General features: G+C 42.9%; 4 protein-coding genes across 4 annotated transcripts in view; 2 read left to right on the top strand and 2 right to left on the bottom strand.

Annotated features, from left to right (window-relative positions):
- Positions 1-88: 88 nt before the first annotated feature.
- selenol (selenoprotein L) lies at positions 89-5,927 on the top strand. Its single transcript, XM_035774861.2, has 9 exons — positions 89-294; positions 660-738; positions 1,297-1,350; positions 1,466-1,511; positions 1,616-1,743; positions 3,137-3,251; positions 4,753-4,875; positions 5,015-5,152; positions 5,331-5,927. Exons 1-9 carry the CDS (start codon positions 189-191, stop codon positions 5,463-5,465), a joined length of 924 nt encoding a protein of 307 aa, XP_035630754.1. The 5' UTR covers positions 89-188; the 3' UTR covers positions 5,466-5,927.
- On the bottom strand, positions 5,782-7,688 carry LOC118386890 (C-type lectin domain family 11 member A-like). The gene is made up of 4 exons (XM_035774862.2): positions 7,452-7,688; positions 7,093-7,192; positions 6,801-6,992; positions 5,782-6,681 (listed from the first exon to the last, which is right to left on the bottom strand). The coding sequence occupies exons 1-4, from the start codon at positions 7,560-7,562 to the stop codon at positions 6,281-6,283; spliced, it is 804 nt and encodes a 267-aa protein (XP_035630755.1). The 5' UTR covers positions 7,563-7,688; the 3' UTR covers positions 5,782-6,280.
- Positions 7,689-8,401: 713 nt separating this feature from the next.
- On the bottom strand, positions 8,402-11,319 carry LOC118386888 (uncharacterized protein C1orf198 homolog). The gene is made up of 4 exons (XM_035774860.2): positions 10,833-11,319; positions 9,945-9,995; positions 9,152-9,838; positions 8,402-8,926 (listed from the first exon to the last, which is right to left on the bottom strand). The coding sequence occupies exons 1-4, from the start codon at positions 11,136-11,138 to the stop codon at positions 8,870-8,872; spliced, it is 1,101 nt and encodes a 366-aa protein (XP_035630753.1). The 5' UTR covers positions 11,139-11,319; the 3' UTR covers positions 8,402-8,869.
- A 399-nt stretch (positions 11,320-11,718) lies between these two features.
- Positions 11,719-13,471, top strand: part of igf2r (insulin-like growth factor 2 receptor) — a 36,335-nt gene continuing 34,582 nt past the window's right edge. Inside the window, exons 1-2 of the mRNA XM_035774859.2 lie at positions 11,719-11,969; positions 13,008-13,147. Coding sequence (XP_035630752.1) covers positions 11,827-11,969; positions 13,008-13,147 — 283 coding nt within the window. The 5' untranslated portion in view covers positions 11,719-11,826. The remainder of the gene's footprint in view (positions 11,970-13,007; positions 13,148-13,471) is intronic.

Below are 13,471 nucleotides of genomic sequence, written 5' to 3'. Positions count from 1 at the left end.
ATCTTGCTTGCTTAACCTTTCCAACACACTAGATGTCGCACAAGTGCTCCTAAATACTGTAAACCACCGTCCTTTAGCCAAGTCATGTGATGTTCGATAAGCAAGGATATGTTTTGCTTGCTTGCTGCACAGTAGCAGTTCAACACTAGTGATTCTGCTCTGCTGGAGGAGGCTGACCGGGTCCATACATGGCTGAAGATATCAGTGAGGCAGAGGATACTCTTATTTATGGTTTAACAGGCTTGAATACTATGGGAAGAATCCTACTTGAAAATGGCAAGCAAGAAGCAGCAGGTACAGTATATAACGTTACTACCAGTATTTCTGTACCTATCTTGTTACATTATTTAGCTAACTCGCATGTAACCTACTCAAAATTGTAAAGTAAGGCAAAAGCAGTAGACTATAAATAGCTGTTAATGTTGACCGTGTGGTGTCTGTAAGCACTAGAGTGAATTTTGCTACCATCAATTTTTTTATTTATTATTCCCCTGAAATCTATTGATACATTACATGTAGCCTACATGGCATGTTCTTTAAGTAGGAAAGTGTGTTAGGGATTAATAATTGAACAATGGGGAACTAAGCCCTGTCATGCGTTTGCCAACACTGACGTTTGCACAATCGGCTGGCTGCATTGTTCCTTTGTCATTCCTCAGGTTCCATTGAAGATTTTGTCCCAAATAAAATTACAACTTTATTTGGACTAATGACTTGTGCTGCCAACTTCTACAACAGGTGGGTGCATTTTAGAGAGGTTGTGGTGCCAACTTCTACAACAGGTGGGTGCATTTTAGAGAGGTTGTGTTACCAACTTCTACAACAGGTGGGTGCATTTTAGTGAGGTTGTGGTACCAACTTCTACAACAGGTGGGTGCATTTTAGAGAGGTTGTGGTACCAACTTCTACAACAGGTGGGTGCATTTTAGAGAGGTTGTGGTACCAACTTCTACAACAGGTGGGTGCATTTTAGAGAGGTTGTGGTACCAACTTCTACAACAGGTGGGTGCATTTTAGAGAGGTTGTGGTACCAACTTCTACAACAGGTGGGTGCATTTTAGAGAGGTTGTGGTACCAACTTCTACAACAGGTGGGTGCATTTTTAGGGAGGTTGTGGTACCAACTTCTACAACAGGTGGGTGCATTTTAGAGATGTGATGCCAAATTCTACAGCAGGTGGGTGCATTTTAGAGAAGTTTGGCCTAATTTTATTTTCCTCATTTGTTTTGCTGACATACTGAGGGTTGGGGTCATTTTGGTTCAATTCTGCTGAATAATTTTGTTAACATCTGTTAGTATTGGTGTGAAGAAGAGGATTGACGCTGAAGACGTGTGGAAGAAGTCTTATCAGTGAGTTTGAAGATCAAGTATCAAAGAACTGTGTGACTCAAATCTACAAACAAATGTTATTTTAGAAGAAACTGACACCTCTTTGACAGACCTCTCTCTCCCAATATTTCACCAGCCATGCCAAGGTGCAAGAGCAAGTAGAGGAGCTCCTGCAGTTGGAGGTTAGTCTTCCAGTCTGCACAATGGTCCATTGTTATATGGTTGAGGTCTACCCTTGGAAAGACTTGAGACATGAGGATGTGTGTGTGTGCTTTTGCTCCTAAAGGATGAATGGGATGCCTTTCTGGACCGCATAGACACTGAGCTGAAGACAAGTGACAAACGGCTCACAGGAGGCCCAACTTCACAGAATCTGAGTGCTGATACACCCCTCACAGATGCCAGGAGTGGAGAGTGAGTCACCATAGTGAACATAGTGATACTGAACAAAAATATAAATGCAACATGCAATAATTTCAAAGGTTTTACTGAATTACAGTTCATATAAGGAAATTAGTCAATTTAAATTATTAAATTAGGCCCTAATCTATGGATTTCACATGAATGGGAGTACAGGTATGCATCTACTGGTCACAGATACCTTTAAAAATGATAGGGGCATGGATCAGAACCAGTCCTTATATGGTGTGACCACCATTTGCTTCATGCAGCATGACAAATCTCCTTCACATGGAGTTGATCAGGCTGTTGATTGTGGCCTGTGGAATGTTGTCACACTCCTTTTAAATGCCTGGCTGTGCGAAGTTGCTGGATATTGGCGGGAACTGGGACAGGCTGTTGTACACGTCGATCCAGAGCATCCCGAACATGCTCAATTGGTGTCTGGTGAGTATGCAGAACATAGAAGAACTGGGACATTTTCAGCTTCCAGGAATTGTGTACAGATCCTTACGACATGGGGCTGTGCATTATACTGAAACATGAGGTGATGACGGCGGATAAATGGCCCGACAATGGGCCTCAGGATCTCGTTACGGTATCTCTGTGTCTTCAAATTGCCATCGATAAAATGCAATTGTGTTCATTGTCCATAGTTTATGCCTGCCCATACCATAACCCCACCAACACCATGGGGCACTCTGTTCACAACGTGATATCAGCAAACTGCTCGCCCACACGACACCATACACATGGTCTGCGGTTGTGAGGTTGGTTAGACGTACTGCCAAATTCTCTAAAACGACATTGGAGGTGACTTATGGTAGAGAAATTAACATTAAATTCTCTGGCAACAGTTCTGGTGGACATTCCTGCAGTCAGCATGCCAATTGCACGCTCCCTCAAAACATGAGACTATGGCATTGTGTTGTGTGACAAAACTGCACATTTTTAGAGGCGCCTTTTATTGTTCTCGGCACAATGTGCACCTGTGTAATGATCATGCTGTTTAGCACAATGTGCACCTGTGTAATGATCATGCTGTTTAATACGCTGCTTGATCTGCCACACCTGTCAGGTAGATGGATTATCTTGGCAAAGGAGAAATGCCCACTAACAGGGATGTAAACAAGAAATAAGCTTTTTGTGCGTATGACATTTTTTTTAGATATTTTATTTCTGCTCATGTAGCACGGGGACAACACTTTACATGTTGCGTTTATATTTTTGTTAAGTATATATATATATATATATTTATTTTTATTTATTTATTTATTTATTTATATATATATATTTATTATTATTTTTTAAATAACCTCTCCGAAGAACTAGGAGAAAGTTACAGAGAAAATCGTGTCTGCTATTTAGACAGAAATTACCCGAACAAACCCTCTGTTGTGTTGTGCAGGAATGTGACTCTGGGAATGTACTTTGGGAAAGGGGAGAATCTGCTGCTGGTCCTGATCCGACACTTTGGATGACTACCGTGACGCGAGCACGTGGCTGAGCTTGCGACCCAACAGGTCAGTCAACCAGGTCAACCTGAGAGGAGCGTGTCTCCTATCATCTCTCAGTGCTTCTAACTTCATGTAACATCAACTACCCTTTTTCAGTGCCCTTAACTTGTAACGTCCTCTAGCAGCCTAGTGTCAGTGCCCTTAACTTGTAACGTCCTCTAGCAGCCTAGTGTCAGTGCCCTTAACTTGTAACGTCCTCTAGCAGCCTAGTGTCAGTGCCCTTAACTTGTAACGTCCTCTAGCAGCCTAGTGTCAGTGCCCTTAACTTGTAACGTCCTCTAGCAACCTAGTGTCAGTGCCCTTAACTTGTAACGTCCTCTAGCAGCCTAGTGTCAGTGCCCTTAACTTGTAACGTCCTCTAGCAGCCTAGTGTCAGTGCCCTTAACTTGTAACGTCCTCTAGCAGCCTAGTGTCAGTGCCCTTAACTTGTAACGTCCTCTAGCAGCCTAGTGTCAGTGCCCTTAACTTGTAACGTCCTCTAGCAGCCTAGTGTCAGTGCCCTTAACTTGTAACGTCCTCTAGCAGCCTAGTGTCAGTGCCCTTAACTTGTAACGTCCTCTAGCAGCCTAGTGTCAGTGCCCTTAACTTGTAACGTCCTCTAGCAGCCTAGTGTCAGTGCCCTTAACTTGTAACGTCCTCTAGCAGCCTAGTGTCAGTGCCCTTAACTTGTAACGTCCTCTAGCAGCCTAGTGTCAGTGCCCTTAACTTGTAACGTCCTCTAGCAGCCTAGTGTCAGTGCCCTTAACGTCCTCTAGCAGCCTAGTGTCAGTGTAACTAGTGTCCCTCTAGCAGCCTAGTGTCAGTGCCCTTAACTTGTAACGTCCTCTAGCAGCCTAGTGTCAGTGCCCTTAACTTGTAACGTCCTCTAGCAGCCTAGTGTCAGTGCCCTTAACTTGTAACGTCCTCTAGCAGCCTAGTGTCAGTGCCTAACTTGTGTCAGTGCCCTTAACTTGTAACGTCCTCTAGCAGCCTAGTGTCAGTGCCCTTAACTTGTAACGTCCTCTAGCAGCCTAGTGTCAGTGCCCTTAACTTGTAACGTCCTCTAGCAGCCTAGTGTCAGTGCCCTTAACTTGTAACGTCCTCTAGCAGCCTAGTGTCAGTGCCCTTATTGTACTATGTATCTTCAGTAGGGATGGGCGTGAGTACTAAAGTATTTTTGAGTACTCGATTCAAGGTTTGTATTTGATTGCTAATGATCAAGTACACAATGTACAAATGCAACTATTTAGCAGGTTGAATTAATAAGCACTGACAAAATGTCAATCTCTAAGATGTTTATTGTTTGTGGAGTATGTAAAATGCAGTGAAAACATTTTACATTTAGTTTTCAGGTGTGTATCGGAACAACCAGTAGACCTAATTGGAACAACTGATAGCATAGCACAAACTTATTTTGTATTTCAAACCCATTTTATACGCTAACAAGTGAGTACTTGAGAACATAAAATGTATTGCACAAGAGCACTCAACACAGACATTCTTTCAAATGCCCATCCTTCATTATCAGGGACTTCTAGATTCTCAGTCAGCTCGGGTACTGGTGGTCTCCTTTGGCTGTCGGGAAGGTGCTCAGATTTGGCTAGATCAGACGGGCTGCAAGTACGACATGCTGCTTGACCCAGAGAGGAAGGTAAGAGCTGTGCCGCCACTATAGAGGGTCACTCAGGGTTGATCATGACCTATTGACCTCTGGTAGCTGAATGTAAAGCTTTTATGTACTCAGTGTTATGCCAATGTTTAGACAACTGGATACATATTCTCTGTTTCAGATTTACAAGGCATTTGGCCTGGGATCTTCCTATTCAAATGTGATGAATTTCGACTCCTTGCTTCAATATGCAGAGTATGTTGTGTTAGGCCAAGAGTTTCCTGACATCCCACCACGTTTCCTGGAAGACTTCTATCAGGTATTCAGATATATAACTGAACATATTTAATCTTACTTAAGATACGACCTACAGTAGCATTAAACACATAAAATATTTCCTCTTTCCATGAAGAATATCCATACAATGGCCAATTATTTTGGGATAGGTTTGTAGGATCCATGTCCTCATTCTAACTCTGTTTTTAATATGATTTCAGATGGGCGGGGACTTTGTCCTGGATGAAGGCGGGACAGTGATCCTCTCTCATCCCTGCAAGAATCCAATGGACAGGCCTGAAGTAGCACAGATGGTGGCTACCATCTCATCTGTTGGCCGTCCTACCAGCTTCTAATGTAGTAGTGACTCACTCCATCTGAGTAAACATGGCACTGACCCCTCAGAGGAAGCGCACCACCTTGGCTTATGTGGATGAAGACACTGATCACACTCATGACCTCATGAAGAGCAGTGTCTGATGGAAACTCACAAGCCAATGACAACCGCCCTTCCTTCTGAGGGATCAGTGCTGTGCTACTGCTATTATTCCTGACTGAATTCTAAGATTGTAGATTCTAATGTTTACTTCACATTTAAATGAATTCTGAACTTAATTATGATTTTTAAGGATAATCATTAAATGAGTAAAAATAATCCAGATCTTGATCATGTGAAGAGCCTTTTCAAATATTTTATTGCACAATATTTGTACTAGAACTATGCTGTTCTTGGGTTTAAACTAACGGTGAAAAAGTACAGTAGTAAATGGTATACTTTTAATCATGATACCTTTTAATAAATATATTGATAATAAAAACAATTGTGTGAGTCTTTGATCCAAACAAAGTATTCAGCCAAAGAGACTGGCTTTGCTTACTGTGAGTAATGAGTTCTGTATGTTTCTTTTTTCAGTGTGGATTAATATGAGCACCATCTGTCTAACTTGTGTACAGTATGTTAAATGTGTTGTGAATTATTATTCAACAAGAGCACCATCAGCTAGTAAACATTTTCTTTGTCGATCAGCGGCATCCCCTATTGCTTTAAAAAAAAAGATTTTACATGAAATAAGACACATGACTACCCATGATAGACTATCCACTCAAAGTTGTCGACAAGCTTGGCTGGATTTGTTTTTCTGACATTTCTGATACTTTTGAAGAAAAAGGATCAGGCATCAAACTCACAGAGGTAATACATGTTCCTGTCACAATAGTTGTCCCACCAGTCCCCATCATCTGACGCCATGGCCACACAGTTCTCCCGCTTGCCTCCGTCCGGCTGGCTGGAGAGGAAGTGCTTGCGCCACTGGAAGTAGGTGACTCGTGTGTTGTCCTCAAACAGGTAGAGTCCCTCAGAGCGCAGGTCATTGATGCCCAGCCACACAGGCCAGTTCCCTGGCTGGAAGAAAGCCTTGACGTAGTCTGCCAGGGCTTCCTGCTCCTTCCTGTCCTGAGGCATGGCCATCCTGCCGCCCCGCTCCATGCACTTCTGAGCTGCACCTGGGTACGTCTCATATGTGCGGTAGATCAGATAGCACTTATACCCCACCCGCCGGCCCTTCTGACATCCTAGGAAGTGGAGGAAACATTTCACCTTTCCTTTTTCATGATTTTGTCATTGTTTCTCAGTATTCCATTGTAAAACATTTCAACTAAACAGAGGAAAAGGGAGGTATATGAAGACATACCCTCCAAGCGGCCAATCTCTTTGCGGTTCTCCTTGGTGAGGAGGGATATCTGTTGCATGGTGTCCTGTACCTCCCCAATGGTGCCGTCCAGCTGGGACACTCTATCCACCAGCTGGGTCACCTTCACGTCCAGTGTATAGTGGCCCACATTCAGTCTGTGGATGGCCTGATCCATCGCTGACAGCCTGGACACTGTGCAAGAGAAGACCTCGCAAGGCGTTAATGTCTGACAACTCAGCAATCATTTGTACCGTGTGTAGCATATACTTTTGATGAGTTTGTGCAGACGTACAAATATAGTTGTATGTGTTGTCAAAATCTGAGACAGGACTGGTTGGCTCTGGCTCCTCCGGTACATCTCCTCTTGCCTGTTTCCCCTGAGTCTCTGGGATCTGAACGAAACAGTGAAGAGTAAACCGTGGAACCGATACTCCTGCTCCTTTGATGATTGTCTTTATAATGGTGAGATTGTTATACTTATTCCACAAAAAGACACAAGTTAAAAACACACAAAACTAGTCTAGGGGTTTGCATGTAATTATGACAATATCACGAAGATGTTACAGTACTCTATTTGTGTTTATGTGCAGGGTGCTGCTGTACCTCAACTGATTTGATGTCTTAGCTCAAAATTTGCAAGCGAGTACTCACCTCAGTTGGTGTTGCGTCGACAGGATCTCCAACTTTGGTGTCGCCGTCCGAAGCACTCAAGCTGAGTGAACACATACACAAGACGGTGACTAGGATGGCTGCTATTCCCATTTTCCTCTGTAATAATGTTGTTTTTCCTCAGTATCCCTCCTCTGTCCTGCCCTCTCTTTTTCAATCTCACTCCCTCCACACTCTGTCGTTCTGACTTGTCCTGAGCGCACCACCCCAACAACAGGAAATCTCTTTGTTTTTCCTATCACCTCCCACTTCCACGCTTTGTATTAAGTGTACTTTTACAGAGAAGGACCTTTGGTGGCACACATGTTCCTACAGTCCACTTTTAATGGTCTTATTAGGGCTAACCTTTGAGGCTTTGCCAATGGAAATAAATCATAGAGGCAGGGTTGTGGTGATTAAATTGCAGGGGAAATGAGAGTCAATGTATGTGCTGAAGCCATGGCAGACATGAGGAACGCCAGTTAAAATGCCACACAAATCAGTTTACATTCCACAGGCCCCGGGACTTGGATATGAGCTAGCTAGGTCTGCTATGATGTGGCTACAGCCAGACACTGAAAGGGCTGGGTGTGTGGCTTAACTGAAATGTTCAGATTGCTGTGAGAGAATAACTCAGTACAATTTTTTAAAATTAAAATGGATTTGCAGTATCCTCCATCTGCATGTCTTTGACAGTATATACTTCTGATTGGAGAAACTTGACCAATAGAGATATAAAGTACCTATAGGTCTGATGTTTTGCTGGTTTTACATCACGATTTCATCAGGGCAAGGGAAGTTCTGTTGAAACGTTTTCCCTTTGCAATAATTGATAGTTCACAGTTGATCCTCTATTTGTGGATTATCTCAACTGAACCCACAAGTTTTCTGCTGCAACATGGTGGACTGATATTGTCACCGTGTCTAAAAATAACTTCATCCCTGAACAATGACCTGGTTCCATTGAATTTATTTGCTTTGAATCTGTGTTTTCAAAATGCATGAGTGCAATATAGCATATTATGATACAATGAATATAGTTTACATACAAAATTCAGTAAAATAGTACTCTCTAGTATTGTAAAATGGTTGTAGATCTACATTGCAAGTGGTATAAATCACTTAACATGCTGGCTTACCTAAACATACCAATTTGAGTGCTTCTCATTAGTGTACACTACTGTAATGCTTAGCACTAATACAAGGTCTGAGTAATAAAGGTAGAGAAACAGTTGAAAGGTGGGGGTTCTGGCAGTGGGGAAACAAAAGCACGCATGTAGTGAGATATGCCATAACAAGCCATTTTAAGATAAATAGACATGGTCAGTTCAATAGTTGGCTTTCCATAAAATGGTCATCACAAGGGTCCTTCTAGTGTTGAGTTGATCCAGTCACTCAAATTGTGTTGCTTGAAGCTGCTGTTACCAGTTGTCAAGAAAGTCAAATCCGGTCTTCAGGAGGTTACTGCTGGTATTAAACTTGTAAGAGAAAATAGGAAACCTCAATTAGAACTGCGCACACAACTTGAAGTAAATGTACTATGTAACATGTTATTTCCATGTTGTTAGCAGAGTAATTAGACTGCTAATACACAGGTAAGTGCTGTTGCCACTTTTTCTGGATCAAAATATGTTTAATCAGTTTTAACAATTATATTTTAGTCATTCAGTGGACGCTCACAATAGGTTGTTCCAGAAACTCACCTGAGCGAAGGTGGGACTGGTTGCCAGTTGCGACTCAGTCTGAGCAGCAGCCTTTTCCTCTCGGTCTCTGGCAGTGTTGCCTGAGCGGGCAGGGGACTTGGTGGGCAGCCCCGGGGATTTGTTGGCCAGCCCTGAAGTGAAGACTTCCTCCACTGTGTTGCTGACTGAGGGGAGGGTGCTCTGAGCACGCTCCCAGCCAGCCACTGTGGATGACACACTGATAGGAGCAGGGGTAGGGGTCACGCTCATAGGGGTCACACTTATGGCTGTTAGGGGGGGCACACTGATGGGTACAGGGGGAGGAGGCGCAGGCGGCCTGGTGGCTCGCTGCTTGGTTACTCGTGGTGGAGGTGGAGTCTCCTCTGTCTCCTTGGGGGTGGGCTCCTGACGGAGATAAGAGGGCAGTGGCTTCTCCCCCTTCTCCAGGGACTTGATTTGGCTGGGGGTTAGGGAGTGGAAGTCTGCCTGTTCACCCTCCAGCCTGGATCTTTCAGCACTGATCTTCCAGAAGGAGGAGGACTCCTCTTTCCTGCCCAGGCCGAGGCTCTCGCCATTGGACACCTTGCTGCTCTGGGTCATCTTGCCCACCTGGCTGCACTGGGTGACTTTACTTGGCTTGTAATCAGCTGTCGAAGAGGAGATGCCCTGCACCGATTCACCTGTTGTCAGGTTGAAGTCCAACTGGCTCTGTAAAATGAGGGGAGATGATGTGTTGACAGAAAATAAAATGTGTAGTCCTACATCAATTTAAGGTCATCTTGTGAATGATAGAAGAAAACACAGTCATACGCACCTTGGTCTCCCAGGAGAATGGGGAAGAGTGCTCATCTTGCCAAGTTATGTCCTGAAATTGAACACAAAAACAGATGTTATCGTAAAAGTGTGATGATTCGTGATAAACCACTACTCTTCACATGCAGAAACAGTCTGCCAGTCAAATTACTGGATTATAGGACTGTACTACCTGGCTGTCTGAATATTTTGATAATCCAGCGAATTGAGTGCACAACATAAATGTATATTTCCCCAGCTTTGTCAAAATCAGACAGCGCATGGTATCGTATAAATCATTATTCCCATGGGAAAGGCAAAGACCATGATGAAAATTGCCATCAGATCCAACTCGCTCTCTTGCATTGTGTTGTTGGTGTGACGTTTACCACCAGCCCAAATATTCGTCGTGGCTAGCTAGCATGCTACTTTAGCGCACGTCTGACACGAATGTTGAATACAATTATATTTGAACTTTGTCTACGGTGATGGTCTTTCAGCTAGTTGAAATTAGACACATATCCACGGGAAATGGTTATTAAACCAACTTCAAAACGCGGGTACATTTATGTGGCAATCAAGATGTTTTCTCATGACCGGAGGTAGATGCGCAAGATGTACATGCACGCATACTAACAGGTGTTTAACATTGGTTTGTGCATGTGCCAGGTGATATAATATCCACATGAAAATATTGTTTACCCGACTTTTTAGACCGCCAGTAGGCCTACTGAACTTGACATTTCTGTCTCAAATGTCGAGCAGTTTACCACCAGCCCAAATATTCGTCGTGGCTAGCTAGCATGCTACTTTAGCCATTTTAACTAGCTGGAATCGTGCAAGAAAACGTAGCTAATTCTCTCAAATTAATATATGTGGCTACCAATGCAAATGGGATAAAAGTCCATACCTCGTCACCAAAATGGACTATTTTCTGTCCTGTCTGAATGAGTAACTTAGGATAACAAATGACTTCTTCTCGGTCAACCCTATGCATAGCATATCGAGCACTAATATGGGGGTCCATCATTCCATTGTCGATTGCGCTGTCTTGTTCATTCGGTGTCATTTTCTCCCAATCGGATCCATGTCTCTCCTTGATGTTCTCCCTTTCTTGCATTATTTTCCTGGCCATGGAGTTGATGGATGAGAAATACTCCAACTTTTTCTGCTCCATCCTATGGACATCGGCCCCTTCCATCGACGGCGCAGTCATTTCTCTACCAGCTGTACAGTACTCTCCGTGGGCGTTGAAATGGAGCAGTCATTGATGACGTTTGCATGTAAACATGATCATTTCACGGATGTGCAAGCGCCATCTGGCGCCAGAAATAAACGATGCCCTATGTGCATTTTAGGATAGGAAGTAGTTTCTCAAAATCATTCATCGCAACAAACAGTGGATCATTTAAAGCTACATCAAAGACAGATTTGGAAACTCTGCGGCTGAATTGCAGTTCAGCCATCTCGCTCTGTAGAAATGTTTGTGCTACGGTAGTCCATAAGGAGTAATAGCGACATCTAGTGTCCTGTTGGGCTAGTTCTACGGTAGGAATAAATAACACAATGGAAAAAGTGTAACAGCGCAACATCAAAGGCTGATGATGGACTGTCTAGTATTCATTTTGTTGCACTTTGAGAATACAAACAGAGCATAGATGACTTGTGATTTTAACCCCATTTCATTTGGCTGTCTTTTGTTCCTCCTGACATTTGTTGTGCTCTAAATTCAAATATATACTTTCACGATGACTCATGGAAGGTCATACCACGTGACGTCTTCTTTCGCGTGTTGAGTTTATCATGTGATTTACCTAGTTCCTGTAAGACGACCCGAGGACTTCTGCTGAATGATGTCGGACATTGTGCTCTAGAGTCTAGATTCTAATACTGAATTACAAAGCATGGACTCGCCGTGCAAATGGAACAAGGCTGTGCCTTGGAAAATCGTTGTAGCGTTACTTGTGTCAATCACAACGGTCCTGGTGACATTTCCCTCGGATACAACGGGCTCTGATGTCAGCCAGTGGTACCAAGACCTCTGCAGGTAAGGCACTGCTCGCTCTCATGGCAATAAACAAGGGCGTATAAAGCTTCTTAGCATATGGAAAGTGTATTTAGCAACAAACGCAGCTTATACAGTGCATTTAGAGTGATACAGTACAATCTCTCTCTCTCGTGTGTGTGTCTCCTATTGTCAGCAGCTCCTCATCTGTTGTAACCCTTGTCACGAAACGTGGCGATGTCTTCAATTGTGTAGGCAACACCACGCACGTCTGACACGAATGTTGAATACAATTATATTTGAAGTTTGTCTATTGTCTGTGGTGATGGTCTTTCAGCTAGTCGAAATTCGACACATATTCACAGGAAATGGTTATTAAACCAACTTCAAAACGCGGGTATATTTATGTGGCAATCAAGATGTTTGCTCATGACCGGAGGTAGATGCGCAAGATGTACCCGGCCTTTTAGAGCGTCAGTAGGCCTACTGAACTTGACATTTCTGTCTCAAATATCGAGCAGCTGAATGACAACCGGTAGAGTAAGTTCAAATGTAATTGTATTCAACATTCTATCTTCTAAGGCACATTCCGACGATTTTGCAGTGTATTGTTTGATTGTATCCAAGATCCAATTGGTATTAAAAGTCTGATTTATTAGGCAAACGTAGTTCCTGGTCCAGTTTTGACAAGGCAGTTTGGATAGAAAGGCGGTGTCTCTAGTCAGTTGGCTGATCAGGGTATTATGAGACACTTTTATGTATTTTGTATTGTGTAGTGAGTGATACGTGGTTGTCGAGCCTGGCTATCTTGAAATGAATGCACTAGCTGTGGGTCTCTCTGGATGGGAGCATCTGCTAAAAATGACTCAATTGTGATGTAAATGTAGTGCTATGTATTTTATTTGTTGTGTTTGGACCCCAAGAAGATTATTATTTCTTTGTCCATATTTTGAGGACACCATAGACAACTAAACAGTAAAATGTGTGCTTTGTGTAAACTTTGAGATTGTGTGAATTTTTACAAAGGAATTCTAAATGTGATGTTTTTTTTCTTTTTTTTTCTCTCCACTTTTGCTCAAGTTACAAATGGGAGGCTATAGACTGGGACAGCAAAGTGAAATACACACTGAAGCTCTGTGATTCCTCACCTAACACAGGATGTGGAGCTGGTAGTGCTGTCTGTGCCCGCAACCTCACCAGTCAAAAGAATCAGTCAGTGGGTGAGTATATTTAGGGACAGGAGTTTTCCCTGATAAGGTGATTTGGTCAGGACCAACTGGGAACAGGCCCTTGTCGCTCCTTAGAAGGCTCCAGAGTTTTTCCTGGTCTGGTATAATAATAATATTTTATTTTACTGACTGTCCTACTGACTGTCCTATCATTCTTAATTATCTTCAGTTGTTGAAGATAATTCACTTGATGATATAGAATGCATCACTATAGATTGAGCAAGATTGAGAAACTATAGATTGAGCAAGGCTTTTCAAAAGTGCAATAGCAACTATATTTATATAGGTGATTAAAACAACCTTAATTGTATTTAA

The sequence above is a fragment of the Oncorhynchus keta genome, chromosome 8 (genome assembly GCF_023373465.1).
Source record: "Oncorhynchus keta strain PuntledgeMale-10-30-2019 chromosome 8, Oket_V2, whole genome shotgun sequence".
NCBI lineage: Eukaryota > Metazoa > Chordata > Actinopteri > Salmoniformes > Salmonidae > Oncorhynchus > Oncorhynchus keta.
Note: the sequence above shows the minus strand (reverse complement) of the source record. Positions and strands in the feature narration are given on the sequence as shown.